Raw genomic sequence first — 17527 nt, 5'->3', positions numbered from 1 at the left:
TGGGAGCACAGATGAATAAGAATAGCCAATGATTTAACATCAAAATGTAGTTTATATTTTTTTATATTAATAATCTAACTTCCTCAAATAAGGAAATAATACAGAAATACTTGGAAACGCAAATTAATCTCAAAATATTCAGTGTCTCTAGCGACCTCAGAGTAGACTTCAAGTTCGCTCAAATGTGCTGCGTGGGGATGTGCCAACGCTATGGTCCTGCAGACCTACTTCTAACTTTGAAATTCAAAGTTTGTATCATTTCGTCTCTATCACTCTTTTATTTAATCGTATTAACGTGAGCGGAGCGGCACGAAAATTAGAATTTCAAATTTCAGTGTATAAGAGTCGGGAATTATGCCCCAAGTTTTTTATAGTATTGTTAAGCCAAGTTTTGACTTCCATGAAAAATCGTGCAAGTTGCTTTACATTGCGAGGCCGTAAAGCCAACGAGTTTGTAGTGGTCAACCGAGCGCCGCAATGCAATGCAACTTGCAGGATTTTTCTTGCAAGTCTAAACTCGGCTTTAGAAGCTCCCAAACTGTATATTACGGTGCCCTGGGTTTTGTGGTACTATCCTAGGGGCGTCGCAAACCGGGACACTTGGGTCACCTGCATATAATATAGACTAGAGCTAAACGCAAGTATTTTATTGTACGAGGGCTTCGTGAATATTGGGACCTCTGAGGACTTTTTCTTATAAAACACTCGGAATGAGGGCTATCGTTTTTTGTCTTTCTAGATGGCGCCACTGTTGCGTGAGGTTTTTCAATGTGGCTTTCAAAGTCTGTTATTACGGGCGTGAAAACAATGTTTAGATTAAAATCATATTTAAAACACCTTAAAACCGTACCTTAAAAATGTCGAGCAACCACAGTGTTGCGTAGTCCCGTTTTGTTCGGAAAAAAGAGAGGACAAAGTTTTCCGAAAGACAAAACTGTCTCAAAACATTGCCATAATTAATTTCAGGTAATGCAAAATAATCACAAAATTATTCTTTCACAAATAAACCCGACGTAGCTCACCTCAAAAACTATGAGATTTGACATTTCGGGACCTCACGCTACACTAGCGCCTCTAGCGGCGAATTCATACGCGATAGCCCTCATTGCAACCATTTCACCAATACTTTCTGCCACACGGTGTAAGATGAGGGTAGAAAGAGACGATGAATGCGTTCACGGGCGCCCACTTAGCCACTGGCCACTGGTAGGTATCTATAGGCTATAGCCTTGTGAATGTAATTATTTTGATAATTTATGTTCTTAACGCTTAAAAATACATTGGATTTTATCTATCTACGTGCAATCGGGTCAACTACTGAGATATCAATACGTTCAAAATTATAAAAATATTATATGTATGCATGACCTTAATTTTAGGCCAATAAAGTCAATATATATTTGTAACTTTGGCCGTATCGATCTACTTGCAGTTGACTGTACACTAGCATTAATATCTGCCACAGTGGAGCGTGCAAAAATATCTGACACGTCCTTTTGGGCCTAGAAATAAAGTCGTATCAGATATTTATACACGCTTATTGTATTAGATATTTGGTGCTGGTGACTGTATGACTGTACACTGTCCTAGCCATTGAGATGCATTACTAAAGCGACAAAATTCTATCACATTACGCCCTTCAATTGCATTTAGGGATCAGAAAACGCTAAAATTGACACGAATGCAATTATTTACAGTTGCAAATCACAGCCAAATAAAAACAAGGTGTTTAAAATTCAAAAATATTAATTTAAAATCACTAGCTTATTTCACATTATTAAAATAATTTTAACAAATATAATAGCCGACATAAAAGACTTGAATTAATTAATAATGATTAATTCCGCTCGATTTCGTAATTTGATTTGTTTACTTCATCTAAATAGCTCAACTATAGAAAACTAATTTAGACAAGACATTGTAAAACTACAAAATGGCGTAACATCAAACATAATCATAAACAGATTCCACACAGATCACTAACTACAATTATAACTGAACATTTTTAATGACCTAGTTTACATCCAATATCTACAAACGGGATTTTATGTACGCATTAGACTATTAAATTACTTAGAACATAAAAACTTTGTTTTTTTAATCAAGATAACCTCAACCTGCCAAATAATCGCATGATTAATAATCAAGTGACATAATTCTTGAACACTGAGGTACTGGGCACACTGTACATGAAGTGATAGATCCATCTTCTAACTAAATAATGTATAGGCTATTTGACACTACCAATCAAAAGACCCTCAATTCGATTCAAATCTACCTTCGGCTGATTGATCCTTGCATAAACCAAAAGACGAAGTAGCCTCCCACTAGGTGGACTGACGACAACATCACGAAGCTCGCAGGCAGCCGATGCAAGTGGAGACTTGGAGAGTTGACGTTCACTGTGGCGTTCTATTGTGGTCTTTCGGACGATGATGATGAATCAACATGAATGAATCAACAACGATGATGATCAATTTAACATACTTTTTATGATCCGTTAAAACGCGACTATGACGTCCTTTGTGTTTTTTATTAGAGTTACGTCTCGGAACTGATTTGTTTAATGGTGTCAATAACTTATTGTAAAACAGGACGAGCAAAGCAAGAAAAATGTGTTTAGTATGCTTTGTGTTCTAATACGTACACAATTTTTGAATTTTTGATTGAAATTTTTGAAGCCTTCTCCAAGGTATGATAAATCTTCTTTCTACCCCCGGAACTTTTCTATTCCATGCTTCTAACCATTTACACGGCGTACATAAATCACTTGATTTTTAATCAAACAATTTATCATGCGCACTCACCAGTGGCGTCACAAGTTTTGAAGATGGCGACTGATAACTTTATTATAAAAAAATACAACCGAATTGATAACCTCCTCCTTTATTTGAAGTCGGTTAAAAATAACTGGATTGGCCAAAAAATAATAAATTTCTCAGTTGCCTTCCCAAATAACAATATATCCGTTCCATTTCTCTCCTTATATCCGCCCTAATCACAAGTTAACTTACATCTATTTACATAGATAAAATTTAGGAATTTCAAAACATAATTAACTACCAATTTCAGACTTTCCGCACTCCTCCTCTGTGATGGTGATCATCGGCGGTTGGACCTCTATCGCATCAGATGGAGAGGTATCATTAGAAAACTTCTCAAATTTAGGCGAGCCCGAGGGCATTATTGCATCCTTAACCGATTCATACATCTCTGTTCTTATAATAGGAAGTGAAGCTCGTTTCCCTTTTAACGCGTCTTTCGATGGAATATCAACTTCTTGAATCGTCTCCATAGCCATAGTTTTATCTATAACAGCATCTGGGATTTTTTCGTCTTCTAACCGTACTGGCAAACTGTCAGCTCTGTTGAAAGTCTTCTTCGGGCTTTCAATCTTTTCAGAAACGATAACCGCTACCCCGTTTTCTAATTTCTTCTCCATTTGATCATGAATGTGTTGCAAGCTGACTTCTCTAGCTTGTACATCAGACAACAAAGGTCCATCTGTGGACCCTTCGATACAATATCCTGGACCTTGGAGCGCATCGCTACCAATAATGGAATCTTGCTTAAATATAGCTGCGGTCACAACTGGTTTGTCTGGATCTGTAGGGGTTTTAGTAATGAGAGGTTCTCTTGAGTTGTCGTGAATTATTCCATCTCCGATATCTTCCTTGGGTATATCATAACCAGCGTACACTGGGTATCCAAAAGGTCCTTGTTCGTACCCTACTTGACTGCCGTAGGAATAGCTTACGTTGTGGGAGCCAATGGAAGACATACTAAGATCTGAGATAGACAGCCCTGTACTGGATAAAGCTAAGGCCTTTTCTCTCAACTTTTCACTGCTTCTATCGTCTTCGTTGCTCCTGGGCTCCATTTCCTCGGGAACACGATGTATGAGAGCCTGATTGGTGGAGATCTGAGGGTCGTGTGGGGGAGAGTTTTGGAGCGACTTGTTGTTAGGCCGGTACGCGGTGGACTGTTGCACCTCCACGACGAAAATACCGTCGTTATCTGGTGAGTACTTCATTTTTGTCTCTCGCCCATTTTTAGTGATATCCTGAAACATTAAAGTATCATTTAAATTCATAATTTTTCTAATTCTGCGTTTAGTGACATTCCAATAACTATGGCACCCGAGCGAAATTAAATTTAGAGTTTGGGAGTCTTTAGGAACTTTGTAATGTAATACTTAGAGAATAAATACTTGACAAACAGGAAATTATAATATTTAGATAAGAAGATTATATTTCCTCTTAAAAGTTAATCCATTGTAATAAATAGAAGCCAATCGCCAACTTCGTAAACTAATTTCGTTTTCGTATAAAATCACAAAAAGCTACATCTTCATCTTACGTATTTAGTATAAAACAAAGTGACTTCCAGCAGTTTGTTGTTATTATGTATATATTTATATACGTTTAGATCTTTTAAAATACACAACTAATTTTAATGCAATTTTCATCAACAGACATAGAATTTAAGTTAAAGCCTAAGTTTTTCAAAATTAATGTCTATCTCTATACCTATTTTGCGATACCTATTTAAAATTTACCATGAGCTTTACCGCGAAGTAAAACATCGTGTTGTAACCTGCACACACTAACTTGCTATGCGATCGAATTATGTGTCCAAGTTCGCCATTTGCATGAACTACAACCAGACCGTCCTTTAGATTAGATTAGATTAGCACAAAAATCGTAATTGTCTATATCTAACCTCAGACCGGTATTTCACTGTGACCCAACGCGATAGTGCTCAGTAGATCCTGCACACACTAAATTGCTATGCGATTATATAGTCCCATTTGGCACGTGTAAGCGCGAGGGAACCACAACCAGGGTGGATCTGAATACCAACAACTCAGAGTACTGTACCCAGCAGTGCGATGTGCTTAAGATTTATTAAGATTTTAGGCTTAAGATTATCCAGAGACTATAGTATTTTTTTTTTATGAGAGGGGGCAAACGAGCATTTGGGACATCTGATGGGGAATGATCACCACCATGAATACCAACAACTCAAGGAGAGTCACTGGTCTACCGGCCTTCTGATGGAGAATGATCACCACCATGAATACCAACAACTCAAGGAGAGTCACTGGTCTACCGGCCTTCTGATGGAGAATGATCACCACCATGAATACCAACAACTCAAGGAGAGTCACTGGTCTACCGGCCTTTAAAGAAAGTAAATATAAGCCCTTTTCTTGCAAGCCCCGATGTCATAGTTGTCCGGAAGCATTGCAGATGGATGTCGGATGGATATGCAATGTGTATTGGGTCAATTCTAGAAATCCTACCCTGGAATTTAATCATTTCACGCCACTGGACTTACGGGACAGGATAACATACACTAAAAATGTATTGACCCAGTACCGAAAAGCACAGATAAAGGATATTTTTTATCGACAGTAGACTTATAATGCAGCTCACTCCTGTAGATAGATTTTTTTCAGTTGTCGTTTTTTGTAAAAATAAATTAAAACTTTATTTCGGCAAACCACACTTTTCAATCCAACCTAATAATCTCACGATACGTGTGAGTGTGTGGAGCTGTGGTGGCCTAGTGGGGAGCTGTGGTGGCCTAATGGTTTGACCTATCGCCTCTCAAGCAGAGGGTCGTGGGTTCAAACCCCGGCTCGCACCTCTGAGTTTTTCGAAATTCATGTGCGGAATTACATTTGAAATTTACCACGAGCTTTGCGGTGAAGGAAAACATCGTGAGGAAACCTGCACAAACCTGCGAAGCAATACAATGGTGCGTGTGAAGTTCCCAATCCGCACTGGGCCCGCGTGGGAACTACGGCCCAAGCCCTCTTGTTCTGAGAGGAGGCCTGTGCCCAGCAGTAGGACGTATATAGGCTGGGATGATGTCGTGTGGTTTGCCGAAATAAACCTTCAATTTATTTTTGCAAAAAAACGTGAAAACCCGGAAAGTGAAAAAAAATATCTATCTACAGGAGTGAGCTACATTATAGTCTAATAAAAAATATAATATGGACCATCCTAGAAAACTTAAGGTATCTAATTGCTGAGTTGGGACCATTTCACAGATTTGATCCTTGAATTACACCAGTACTTACATTTCGCTCCTCTGTCTCCACAATGAGGTGGTTGTTCTTTAAGGTCATCGTGATGATGGAGCCGTTGGCCGGGGTCTCTGCGGGGACGCCGTCTCGGCTCTCGTCGTTGGGGGACTTGAGCTGAGGACAATAAATACGCTTAATTAGAACTAAATAGAACTAAGCAACATTCAACCTTTTCATATCTAGACACGCGGTAGCGTGTCAAGCCAAGTTCAAGCTAACAGAACTGGCGAGCAGCACTGTGTGTTATTTTACCCGAACCATTGGAGCCACTTTTGACCACCTCAAACTCAAAAACTATTTCACATAAATGTGTCAAATTTGGCGCATTTATTGCGACTTGCAAGTGCTCCAAATTTCATAAACATACCTCAAACGGTTATTTAGATATTAACATCCCAAAACAATCATTTTTATCACTGACTCACCTATAGATCAAAATTCTTACCCAGTTCCAGATGACCTAGAAAGTTCAAATTTGGCATCCAGATAGGTAGTTGGGTGAATAAAATGAGAAACTTATATTTTTTTACAAAAAGTAATGATATCCCATCAAAACATAAATGTAAAATGAGAACCAAGTTCAATATTATGATAAGATAATATATGCCTTGATTGTTGACTAGCGACAAAACAAGTGAGATCTAGACTCCTTTTATTACAACAATACAATTTGGACACGTTTTTAAATGAAACAAGGAAACTATTTAAAATTGTGTTAATTTCTATGATAAAAACATAATAAATACAGTTAATAAATGTACATGTACGTATTTTTAGTCCGTTTGTGTTCGAAATACCGAGAAACGTGTGTTACAATTTGACCGTTAATTCAAACCTTAAATTAAACGTAGTATAAATGGGTGCAAAGTTCAATGGCCAGTCCTGAAACTTATTTATAACAATATAAAAAAAATTATAACGACTTAAAATATTTTTTCTTATAACTTAGGATAATGTATTGAAGCCTAAGTTCGGACTTGGCTTGGCTCTCATTAAACATTTATGTTTTGATGGGATTTGTCCTTACTTGGACAGCTTGGACAACATAACCTTAACAAACCCAAAATCATTTAGCCAAGAACGTTCGGGAATAAACGTATTGGCTCCCCATTACAAAAAGGAAAAATACGGAAACCACAGAGTAAGGTAACCGTTTGATAATATTTTTATATTTTTCTTTTTTCATTGGTCACTACTCTTATTCTATTAGTTATTTTCCTTGTCATTACTCTATCTGCTGTAAATTGCACCACCTGCTAAAATCTATTCCTTATTTCTGTCTATTGTAAAGGTTGCCTGGGAAAGATAAAACTGTGCTTTCTGTACTGATTGCTATGTTTTGGTGCTCAAAGACGATTTATTGTAAGATAATAATTTTATTTCATTATCTAAAATACAAACTGAAATATAGATGCATAGAAAAACCAGAAAAATAAGACCAGCGCTGGGAATCGAACCCAGGTCCTCGGCATTCCGTGCCACGTGCTATACCACTACACCACCACTGGACAGTGATACAGACAAGAATTTCTCCTATGCACCACATATCTCAGCTGGTTTGTTTTCTTATTTAATCACTTAAGCAGCGACACTAGCGACATCTATGCTGTAGCCCTCATCGAGAAACTCTCAGCGCTCCATTGGAACTAACCGCTCACCCGGACAAGAGATGTCGTTATTAAGCAATCAAATTAAGATTGTTTTTTTCAGCGCTGGTCTTATTTTTCTAGTTTTTCTGTGCATCTATATTTCAGTTTGTATTTTCGATATGGGTTTAACGGGATGACCGTAAAAGTAACAAAAAATTTGGAATTGAAATAAAAAATACAAAAAGATTCCAAAAAAACAATCTTATTTCATTGTATTGTTTTGTAAAACAATATCTCAACTCTCCGTTACTAAATAACGAAACTTTCTTAGCGCTAGCCTGCTTTTAAGGTTTATTACTCAGCAAAGGCCAGTATCATTAATACCTCATTGAAATCAACCTTGTAGCACCGGACTGGTACCAGACAGGTACCTCGTCTCAAAGTGGGGCATCATTTATCAACTGAAATAAATGACGGCCATTGAATACCGCGGTAGTACTTTAGTGTCGTTTTTGGCAGCAACAACGAGAGTTGTGCAGCGGTTATCATCAGCCCAGCCTGTATGAGCCCACTGCTGGGCACAGACTTACTCTCCGAATAAGAGGACTTGGGTTGTGGCTCCCACGCGGGCCCAGTGCGGATTGGGAACTTCACACGCACACCAGTGAATACTTCGCAGGTTTCGTTACAATGTTTTCCTTCACCGTTAAGGTCGTGGTAAATTTCGAATGTAATCGAATAACTCAGCGATGCGAGCCCGGGTTTGAACCCACGATCCTCTGCTTGAGAGCCCATAGGACAAACCTGCTAGGTCACCATGGCATGATATTTTTTCTTTTGCATGAAAATTTTTAAACTACAAAATTACAAACACAACAAAAAATAACTAACCATTAACACAAAACAAAGTGAATTTTTGGTAAAAATTGCATTTTTAATAAAAGCTTTTTTTTGCCGACCATACTTTTTGTTGACTATACTTGTTTTGTCACCCAAACTACATTTACATACCTACCAAATTTCAAGCCAATGCCATTAACCGTTGAAGAGTTCCGTCCTGTGGAGGCGATCCTGGCCGGACTACCAGGATGTCACTACCAAATTATTGTATTGTCACGCAATTTATATACAAGTATACCAAATTTCAAGTCAATCCAACTACTAGAAGTTGGTCGAATTCAACTTGCAAGATTTGATTACAGACAGACAACGGGACAGGTGAAACTAAATAAAAGCTTGTAATAAGCCAAGGCCAAGCAAGTGACATCAAACGGACCTTACGATACGAACGCCGTCTAGCTACGTTTTGTTTGCCAAAAACATAAAACCCTCATTCATTTCAAATGGCAAAAACGGAACCCTTATAGTTTCGCCATGTCTGTCTGTCTGTCCGTCCGTCCGCGGCTTTGCTCAGGGACTTCAATGCTAGAAAGCTGTAATTTGAAGCTGTAGTTTAAATTTAAAAAAAATTTTTAGAGTACCTCCCATAGACGTAAAGGGGGGTGTATTTTTTTCTAATCCAACCTTGTAGCGTGGGGTATCGTTGGATAGGTCTTTTAAAACTACTAGGGGGTTGCTAAAACGATTTTTCGATTTAGTGATTTGTTTGCAAAATACTCAACTTTAGTTGTAGGGCTTGTAGGGCAAATTTTCATTAAAATCGAGCGCGAATATATCAAACTTACAAGGAAAACTATAACGGTTAAGTTTTCTTGAGAATTATTAGTAGTTTCAGAGTAAATAGCAGCCTAAGGTATGAAATATACCTAAACTTGGAATATTCCGTACAAAATACGAAATCCTTAGAAAAATATTATTTAATTTATTCGTAATGGCTACGGAACCATATTTCGGGCGTGTCCGACATGCTCTTGGCCGGTTTTTTGTTTATATAGACAATTCAGAAACATAACTCAGAATGAGGGTTTTCACAGAGGCAAAATACCATCGCTAGATGGCTTTAATATCGTGAGGTCCGTTTGACGTTTGCTTGCGATTGGCTCATTTAGTTTTTTAGCCAATCACGAGCAAACGTCAAACGGATCTCACGATACTAACGCCATCTAGCGATATTTCGCTTCTGAGAAAACCCTCATTGAACTGCAACTGGCTCCCCACCACTTACCGCCTTGACTCCATAAAAGGAAGTCGTGAGGTTGCAACACAAAGAAAATGAGCACTATTTGCGCTCTGCGTTTTCGGAGGCCGCTAATGACTCGAGCACCTATTGACGAATCGTTCACCTTCGCCCACGTTCGTGGGGCAAGCCACGAGTGGCGAGCGGAATAAATTTTAAAATATAACTCAATCATCATCTCGGCCTACATACCACGGCAGGTTAAACGTATCATCATCATCGTATCAGCCATAGGACGTCCACTGCGGGACATGAGCCTCCCTCATAGACCTCCAGTTGCCTCGATTGGAAGCGGCTTGCATCCACCGTGAACCCGCGACTTTAACCACGTCATCCGTCCATCTCGTTGGTGGACGTCCACTCCACTCGAGAACCTTTCGGCCCCAGCGACCATCTGTTCTCCGTGCTAAACTTATAATAAGGTTAAATTTTATTCGTTGTACAAAAGTAGTGTCATAGCTTAGTGCTTTACAATAATAATATTATAATTTATAATGCATTAACTCAATACGGAATATATCAGCATTTTTTATATATTCAAATTGTATTATTATTATTGGAAGATTTTTTTAAGTATCTTAAAAAAAGAGGAAAATAATGAATGCTTGAAATTGTTGATGAGACAGAAAAATCAGACTGACGTCATAATGCCACGAGGACTATTTTATATGTATATCATTCTATTTTTAACCGACTTTAAAACAGGAGGATATCAATTCCTCGGTTGTATTTTGTTTTCTAGTTTTGTATCACGTTTAATTATTTCGGAGAAAAATTGTGTTCCATGCATATTTCTTATCTTGTACCTACATAGAATTCAGCAATTCATTTTTTCACGAGGGAAGCAGAACCAACGTGTCTTAACCGCTAACACCCTTTCGGAAACTAATTCAAATTCAAATCATTTATTCTGTAAATAGGCCGCAATGGGCTCTTTCACATTGTCATTTTTCTAACTACCATCATTGCCAAGAAGAATGCGCCCAACCAACTCCAATTCGACCAACTTCCAGTAATTGGATTGACTTGAAATTTGGTTTTGCAAATGTAGTTTGGATGACAATACAAGTACAGTCAACAAAAAGTACAGTCAGCAAAAAAAAGCTTGTATTAAAAATTTTTTTTTTTTACCAAAAACTTATTTAATCCATAACTCCTTCATATCTTTTAGCTTTTGGATTACACCAACGCCCAAAATTTAAATATATTATTTGACTGCACCAACTCAAATTGACCCTTAAGCCGTCACCAAGGCTTCAAATGGAAACCTTTTTTACGACGCATTTTGAGGCTCCCGGCTCTACATAAACTGGTCGAGCGCACTGCATACAAGCAAGTCATGAGTTTTTTAACGTTATCTTTACTTCTGAGGATCGATTTTATTATACTCTTGCGACACTGATTAAAGAGGTAATAAGCATGCGACTTTTACTACGTAATGTTATCACCTTGCAAAAAAATTACCTTAGTTTTTTTACTAACAATATCTGCCCGCTTGGTTCTGGCCTCAGGCAACCCCAGGGTTTAGGTTAGCTTAGCTTAGCTTAGCTGTCTCAAAGACTAGGAACAGCAGTTCAGAGAGAGTAATGCGGCCAGTATCCTAGAGTCTATGCCTGTGGCAGAAAGTCTCGACGACGTTATTATTTTGTAGTCATAGGCCTGCATTGGATCAATACCAGCCAATTCCTCACACACAAGGGCAGGCACTGCCTGCCCTATTGCCTACTCAATGCACGCCAATTTGTAGTTATTATTTAGCTAAATGTTATTCAAACACGTTAGCAGGCTATATACTTATACTACTTCAGCCTCGTAGAAAGATAAGCTAGTCCGTATTGAAACCCTTCTTCAAAAGTAATAAAAACGTGATGCAAGTCGAAGCGATTGAACGTATTTATCTTTAAGTTACACTAGTCTTTTGCCACACCCAAAAAATAGAATAAAAACCCTACACCCACACTCCGTCTGCCCATGACATCATCCCCGCCCATCTGCCCACTTCTAACAGTCAAAGAAATAACGACAAACATTGAGAGTCCGATATCAATGTCTTACTGCCTACACTGGTGCGTTTTTGTCACATACATTTTTAAGTCCTATTATCGGAAGTCTGAAAATGTTTCTCATAAAATATTACATCAATACTCATAATTAATCAAAACGAAAGATACTGATATTAAGAATAAAATCGTAAATAAAACAACCATAAACAAATACCTACATAAAAGTCAATAATAAATTAAATCCGAAAAGGCCCGCGTGGCACGGTGCCCAAGAGGCTGGTAGCGTTCCCTTGTTGAATAGCACGGCAATTCGTTGCGAGTGCCAGCCCTTTGGTCTCCAGTAGTGTAGATCACGCACTTTTCCACTTCATTAATTTAATTAGTTGCTCTTTAAAACAAGCGTAATTCTGACTTATCCAAATTCATAAAATCATTATGATTAATCATACGATTTTTTTATAATACATGCGGGTATTTCGAAAATCTAGCGCCCTTAGACGAACGTGGTACCCTACAGTTGACTAGTGACGCCTGCTCCTGCAATGTGGTCGAAACATCGACGTAATTTCAGTTATGAAATATGAATCAATAATATATAAATAAATAACAATAGATAAATATCACGGAAAACTTATTTGACGTACTCCCAAAGTAAGCAAAGCCTGTGTGAGGTACCAAACAACTGATAAACATACTTAAATAGGTAAGATTCATACTTCAATACAAGACATGCAAGACTGGAGAACAAACATTCTTATTTTTAATACAAATACCTGCCCCGCCCCGACCGAGGATCGAACCCGGGGCCTCAAGCTTCATAGTAAGGCTCCCTAACCACTGAGCTACCCGGCCATCAAATTAGTAGACAACAATATTTAAATACACGATCAAATAGTGCTTTAGCTCCAAATCCCATCTTTAATACCTCTCACACTTTTTATCTCTTGCCTCCTTCATACATCAACCAGCCAAAAAAAAGATAACGACCGAACCAGTCTTCGAAGCACTAGGTGCCTAAAGTCTAACCTGGGGTCGATGGCCGGTCGTCGGCCGGGTTCGGCACTCGCCGCCGGCAATCGGGTTGCACTTTTTAGATGCACCTACTCTCGATGTACGATTATCTAACGAATGGACAGCGGTCGTATGGAGCTGTCAGTTTTCGATTTGGAGCCGGTTTAGTCAGCAATAAAAAGTTCTGGTAGTAAAAGACCGTGTTAAGTAGGTTTAGTAGTTACATTGGATCCGTGCTCTAACATGCTCTAACATCTGGTAGCATCGTGAACGGTTGTGTTGCTCTGAGTATAAACTCTGGTCGAGTTCGAAATGCGTCAGTGTGGTGTAGTGACGGTGATAGTTGGGTTTGTGTGATTTGTGTGTGCTTTTACAGAGTGGAAGTGGAACTGCATGAACACAACATATTTGTTGCATAGTCGTAGCTATCGTAAGGTCGCGGGTGAGCAAAGTAAAATTGTTTATAGTTCATTGATAGTTTTCAAATTCAAATTCAAATTTTATTGCATTTCACGTTGTAGGTACATAGTTCTTAAGATTAGGTCAATATAGAGTCAAACGTGAACCCTGTAAGGGCACAGCAAAGGCACAGCAATCGTAGTTTTTGCGGATCAATGATTTCCATTACCATACTTGGGCAAAGACTGCTTTCATGCTGCCAAATTTATAATATACCTGAGAGTGTATCTATCCATCTAACTACCTCGTATAAATGTAATAGAAAAAGAAACTATAATTTTAAAGAAAATGTTCACATCGGTCTTCTCCACGCATTCCCTGCGCTCGCACATTCGACGCCGAAGTGCGTTGCACTATACGAGCCAGTTTGACTAGATTTTTGGCAACGACGCTGCGCAGGATTGCCCCCCTCCTCGCCCCGCGTCCCGCCCGCAGATGCGCTTGAAACTTTCGTAGTTTTTTTTCTTTTTAGTTATGCGGCGATGGTTCTTAGTTTTCATTTTTGCGATAATTTTGGGAGTGCGTTCGTGGGGACGTATTTGGAAGTTTAATTGCTAATAATTATGTTTATGTATGAAATTGTTTTTTTTGTTAGCTTTAATTAGTTTTTTCTTTAAAGAATTTACTTTTTTAGAGTGTGTTTAATATTTGGCGTCTTATTCATTTTTTTTTAATTACAACCGTTACGATGCTACGATTAAAGACATGAATTTCGGCGCGGGTTTTTTCATGAAAAGTTAGTGAAATTCGCGTCGTAATTTCTGAGATTTTTTTGCGGGATGATAGAAAGAAAAAAATAAACTTTATTTATTCAAACAAGAAACGACCCAAAATCTAATAATACTAAAACATTTACAAAACAACTAATAAACAATTAAAAACAAAAAATATCTTTAAAAATGTCTTTAAGAATAAACTTATTTGCGAAAATTCGGCACTAAAACTTAATACAGCAATCTTACATATAATCTTATATGGTAAATCTTAAATAGTGGAAAATAATACAGAAAATAAACATAAAGAAGGAAGCAAGAAGGGCCGTACTCTGCGTTTTGCTATGGCAAGCCGCAGCGCTGGTTTTCAGTAAGACCATGACCATAACTTACAACTATATAAACTTAAGAAACTTATAACACCCCTCTTTTTGCGTCGGGGGTTAAAAAGACTAATGCCGCGACGGGACGAACTTGAGAGGGCGGCATTAATCTAATAAAATAAGAGAGTACTAATAATAATGGAGTAACACAGTAATAGACCTCCAAATTTTTACATTTATAATATTAACGGTATTCCTAAGCCTATGATCGATCAATTTAGAATCAAAGGGACATTTGCTGTATTCCCCAGCCACTGAAGCGTGTTAGTAAACGAGCTCTGAACTCGAGGAAAATGTATTGTAGAAACCTAACCCGTACTTATTTGGTTTCATTGTACGTATTACGGTTGGGCGGAATTCTCAGGTATTTGGGTTATTTATTATTTATCTACTTATTGCCCGCTATATCGTCAACATACAATTCAGATGGGTATTGCTCTCTCACGGAATTTTGCAATGTTCCGTTATTTAAAAATAATACTTGTCACTCCTCATGGCTTCGTTCATGTGAATCAGGTTTAGCAGTTGAAGTGGATTTAAGGATTTCACGAAATTTTCATTACAATTACCAAAAAATTACCTACATTGCGTATTCAATTACGTTATATGAAAAAACATTCTTGCACATGTCTCTACATTGAGTTAACAGTTCAGATTTTGGCAGATCCAGTTATGTTCTGCCAAATTTAAATCAAATCCACTAAGCCATCTTAATGTCAAAGAAAGAAAGTTTAAATTTATTTACCAAAAATTCGCCACAAGAAACAAAAATATATAAAACAAAGTTTTTGGATTTGTCCCCGTTAGGAATAGGATAATAAGTATTAAAAGCATTGAAAAATTGACAAAAAAAAAAGAATATAATGACCAGGATAACTCACGTCTAAATCGAGTTTAGCTCGACATGTTTCGGGCTAATCCGTAGCCCTTCGTCTTAAGATTCGCTCTCTCACACAATCATTTATATTTTTTAATGACATGATGGCGCTGCCTGGGGACGCTGCTATCTCTACCTCAAAGGCCCCGAGGCCGCGAACTAGTCCGGTGAGGTGACACCGATAAGTACGGTTTTCACCAAAAAGGAGAAATTACGACTACTACTAAAACTAGGATGACGACGACTAAAATGACGGCGAGAGTTACCGAACGAGCCCTGATAATAGGATATTAAACGATGAATTTTCTATTTATTTGAAAATATAGTATTGAACGGATCACCAAAGTTCAGGAGTGGGGACCCGTAACGACACTCCTTAGTAAAAAGTGCACCTACGTTGGTGGTACAGTCACCAGCATTAATATCTGCCACAGCGGAGCGTGCAAAAATATCTGACACGTCCTTCCGGCTCCAGAAATAGTCGTATCAGATATTTATGCACGCTTGTTGTGACAGATATTGGTGCTGGTGACTGTACGTCACACGGAACTTTAACCGACTACAGGGAATATTACTAAAATTTTCAGAGTGCAGCATAAAACCGTAAACAGTTTTTTGTGTATCTTAAATGCCAATCCTATTATTTCAATTAACTTTTTGGTAATATAGCTCTATCGTTACTATCGATGTAAAGTATCATGTTATTCTGTTACTAATAAATATATCATGATTTCTATACTACTGTATACTACACTATGCCACTAATACTCTTTGGTCATGATCTGTCATGGCGACAAAATATAAAGAGAACTGGGGTAATTATTTGAGGTGTAAGATAAATGTTACGAAATAAAAACACACATTTTGATGTGGTCTGTTTTATTTTGAACATAAGGATATGTACCGATAAGATGCTTTATATTATAAGAGATCGATAAAGTTTTATTTTGGTTAAAAAAAGCAAAAATCCAATTTTAACGGTAACGAAAATGAGCATCGAGACCACGAAAAAGAACATTTTGTTTATTTTAAAATCTTATAATTGTACTATTTGAATGAAATCCGATCATAATGAGAAAACGAATAAGCATTATTTATTAATCAGGTATCAACAGAGAATAGACAATCGATATCTATATAAAAAAAAATAAAAACTTGACCACGAAAATGACGACTTCAAATTGTCATTTTTGTAACCTTTTAAATACTATCTAGAATTACTTAATTAAAGTAAGATTAATAACCCTGCAGGTCTACGGTAAACAGAACGAAATTATGTTACAACGAAACAAACAACAAAATGCTCCTCTAAATGACGAAGTTTTCTTTTAAATATTTAGATATATACATTTCACACGTACATTCAGGGCAAAATAGTTCTTGAACCTCTCGCCAGTTAACAAATTGGCGACGCACTGGTCATAATTCCTATAACCACACCTGGAGCAAATGTTGTTGACGGTCAACCATTCTTCGTTTAAATCATTAAAATTAATAACGGCATAAACGATTACACTGTAAAAAGCAGAAAATTCTATAAAAGTGTTCTGTATTTTTTCTACTTGTAGGGAAAATCATCTTTTTCGTGGTCTTTAATCAGTTTCGTGCCCATAGGACCACGAAAATGATGACCAAGAAATTGAAGCTCTTACTTTCGCGGCTCTGCAGTAAATATCCTATAGGTTTGAAGCAAATGAAATCAATATGAATAACTTAACTGCAATGACACAGCACCAGTAAAACATTTATATTTATTTACCCAATACTACCAAGTCGCAACCGTAACGAAAATGACGCTCGATCTTTGACGCAAATCTAACTGAACTTTATTAATTAATTATAGATAAATAATTATGACTTGCGATAAACATTATAACGTATATTGACGCAGTCTTATTTCAAAGTTGCTTATAGTTAAAAAAGGATTTACAGGAGGTTTGACCTCTTTTTTTGTTTAAAATATACTTAATAAGTGTGGCTACGAAAATGATGGTGTATTTTGGAACAACGGGAAATGTAGAAAAAAATGTCTTATCAATGTCCTAATTTTTTATGTTTGCATGCATGGTATAATATATTTATGAACATTCAATCCATGTTTTAAACAGCAAGTTTTTCTATACCTTGTATTTTTACAATACTACAAAGTAATCAGGGATAATCCGAACCTGACCACGTAACTGACTTTTGGGCAGAAAATTAAGTTATTGTGGAAAAAAAGATAAAATAGAATAAAATGTATTTACCACAAGTTTCAGTGA

General features: G+C 37.4%; 1 protein-coding gene across 2 annotated transcripts in view; it reads right to left on the bottom strand.

The window, feature by feature from the left end:
* Positions 1–2179: 2179 nt before the first annotated feature.
* Positions 2180–17527, bottom strand: part of LOC141437073 (uncharacterized) — a 168116-nt gene continuing 152768 nt past the window's right edge. For both annotated transcript variants that reach the window (XM_074100286.1, XM_074100287.1), the window contains exons 5-6: positions 6089–6208; positions 2180–4063 (exon numbers count right to left, since the gene is read on the bottom strand). In XM_074100286.1, the coding sequence (XP_073956387.1) occupies positions 3056–4063; positions 6089–6208 (1128 nt within the window). In that variant the 3' untranslated portion in view covers positions 2180–3055. The remainder of the gene's footprint in view (positions 4064–6088; positions 6209–17527) is intronic.

Source organism: Choristoneura fumiferana, chromosome 17 (assembly GCF_025370935.1).
Source record: "Choristoneura fumiferana chromosome 17, NRCan_CFum_1, whole genome shotgun sequence".
Lineage (NCBI taxonomy): Eukaryota > Metazoa > Arthropoda > Insecta > Lepidoptera > Tortricidae > Choristoneura > Choristoneura fumiferana.
The sequence above is the reverse complement of the archived record's forward strand: the minus strand, read 5'-3'. Positions and strand labels throughout refer to the sequence as shown.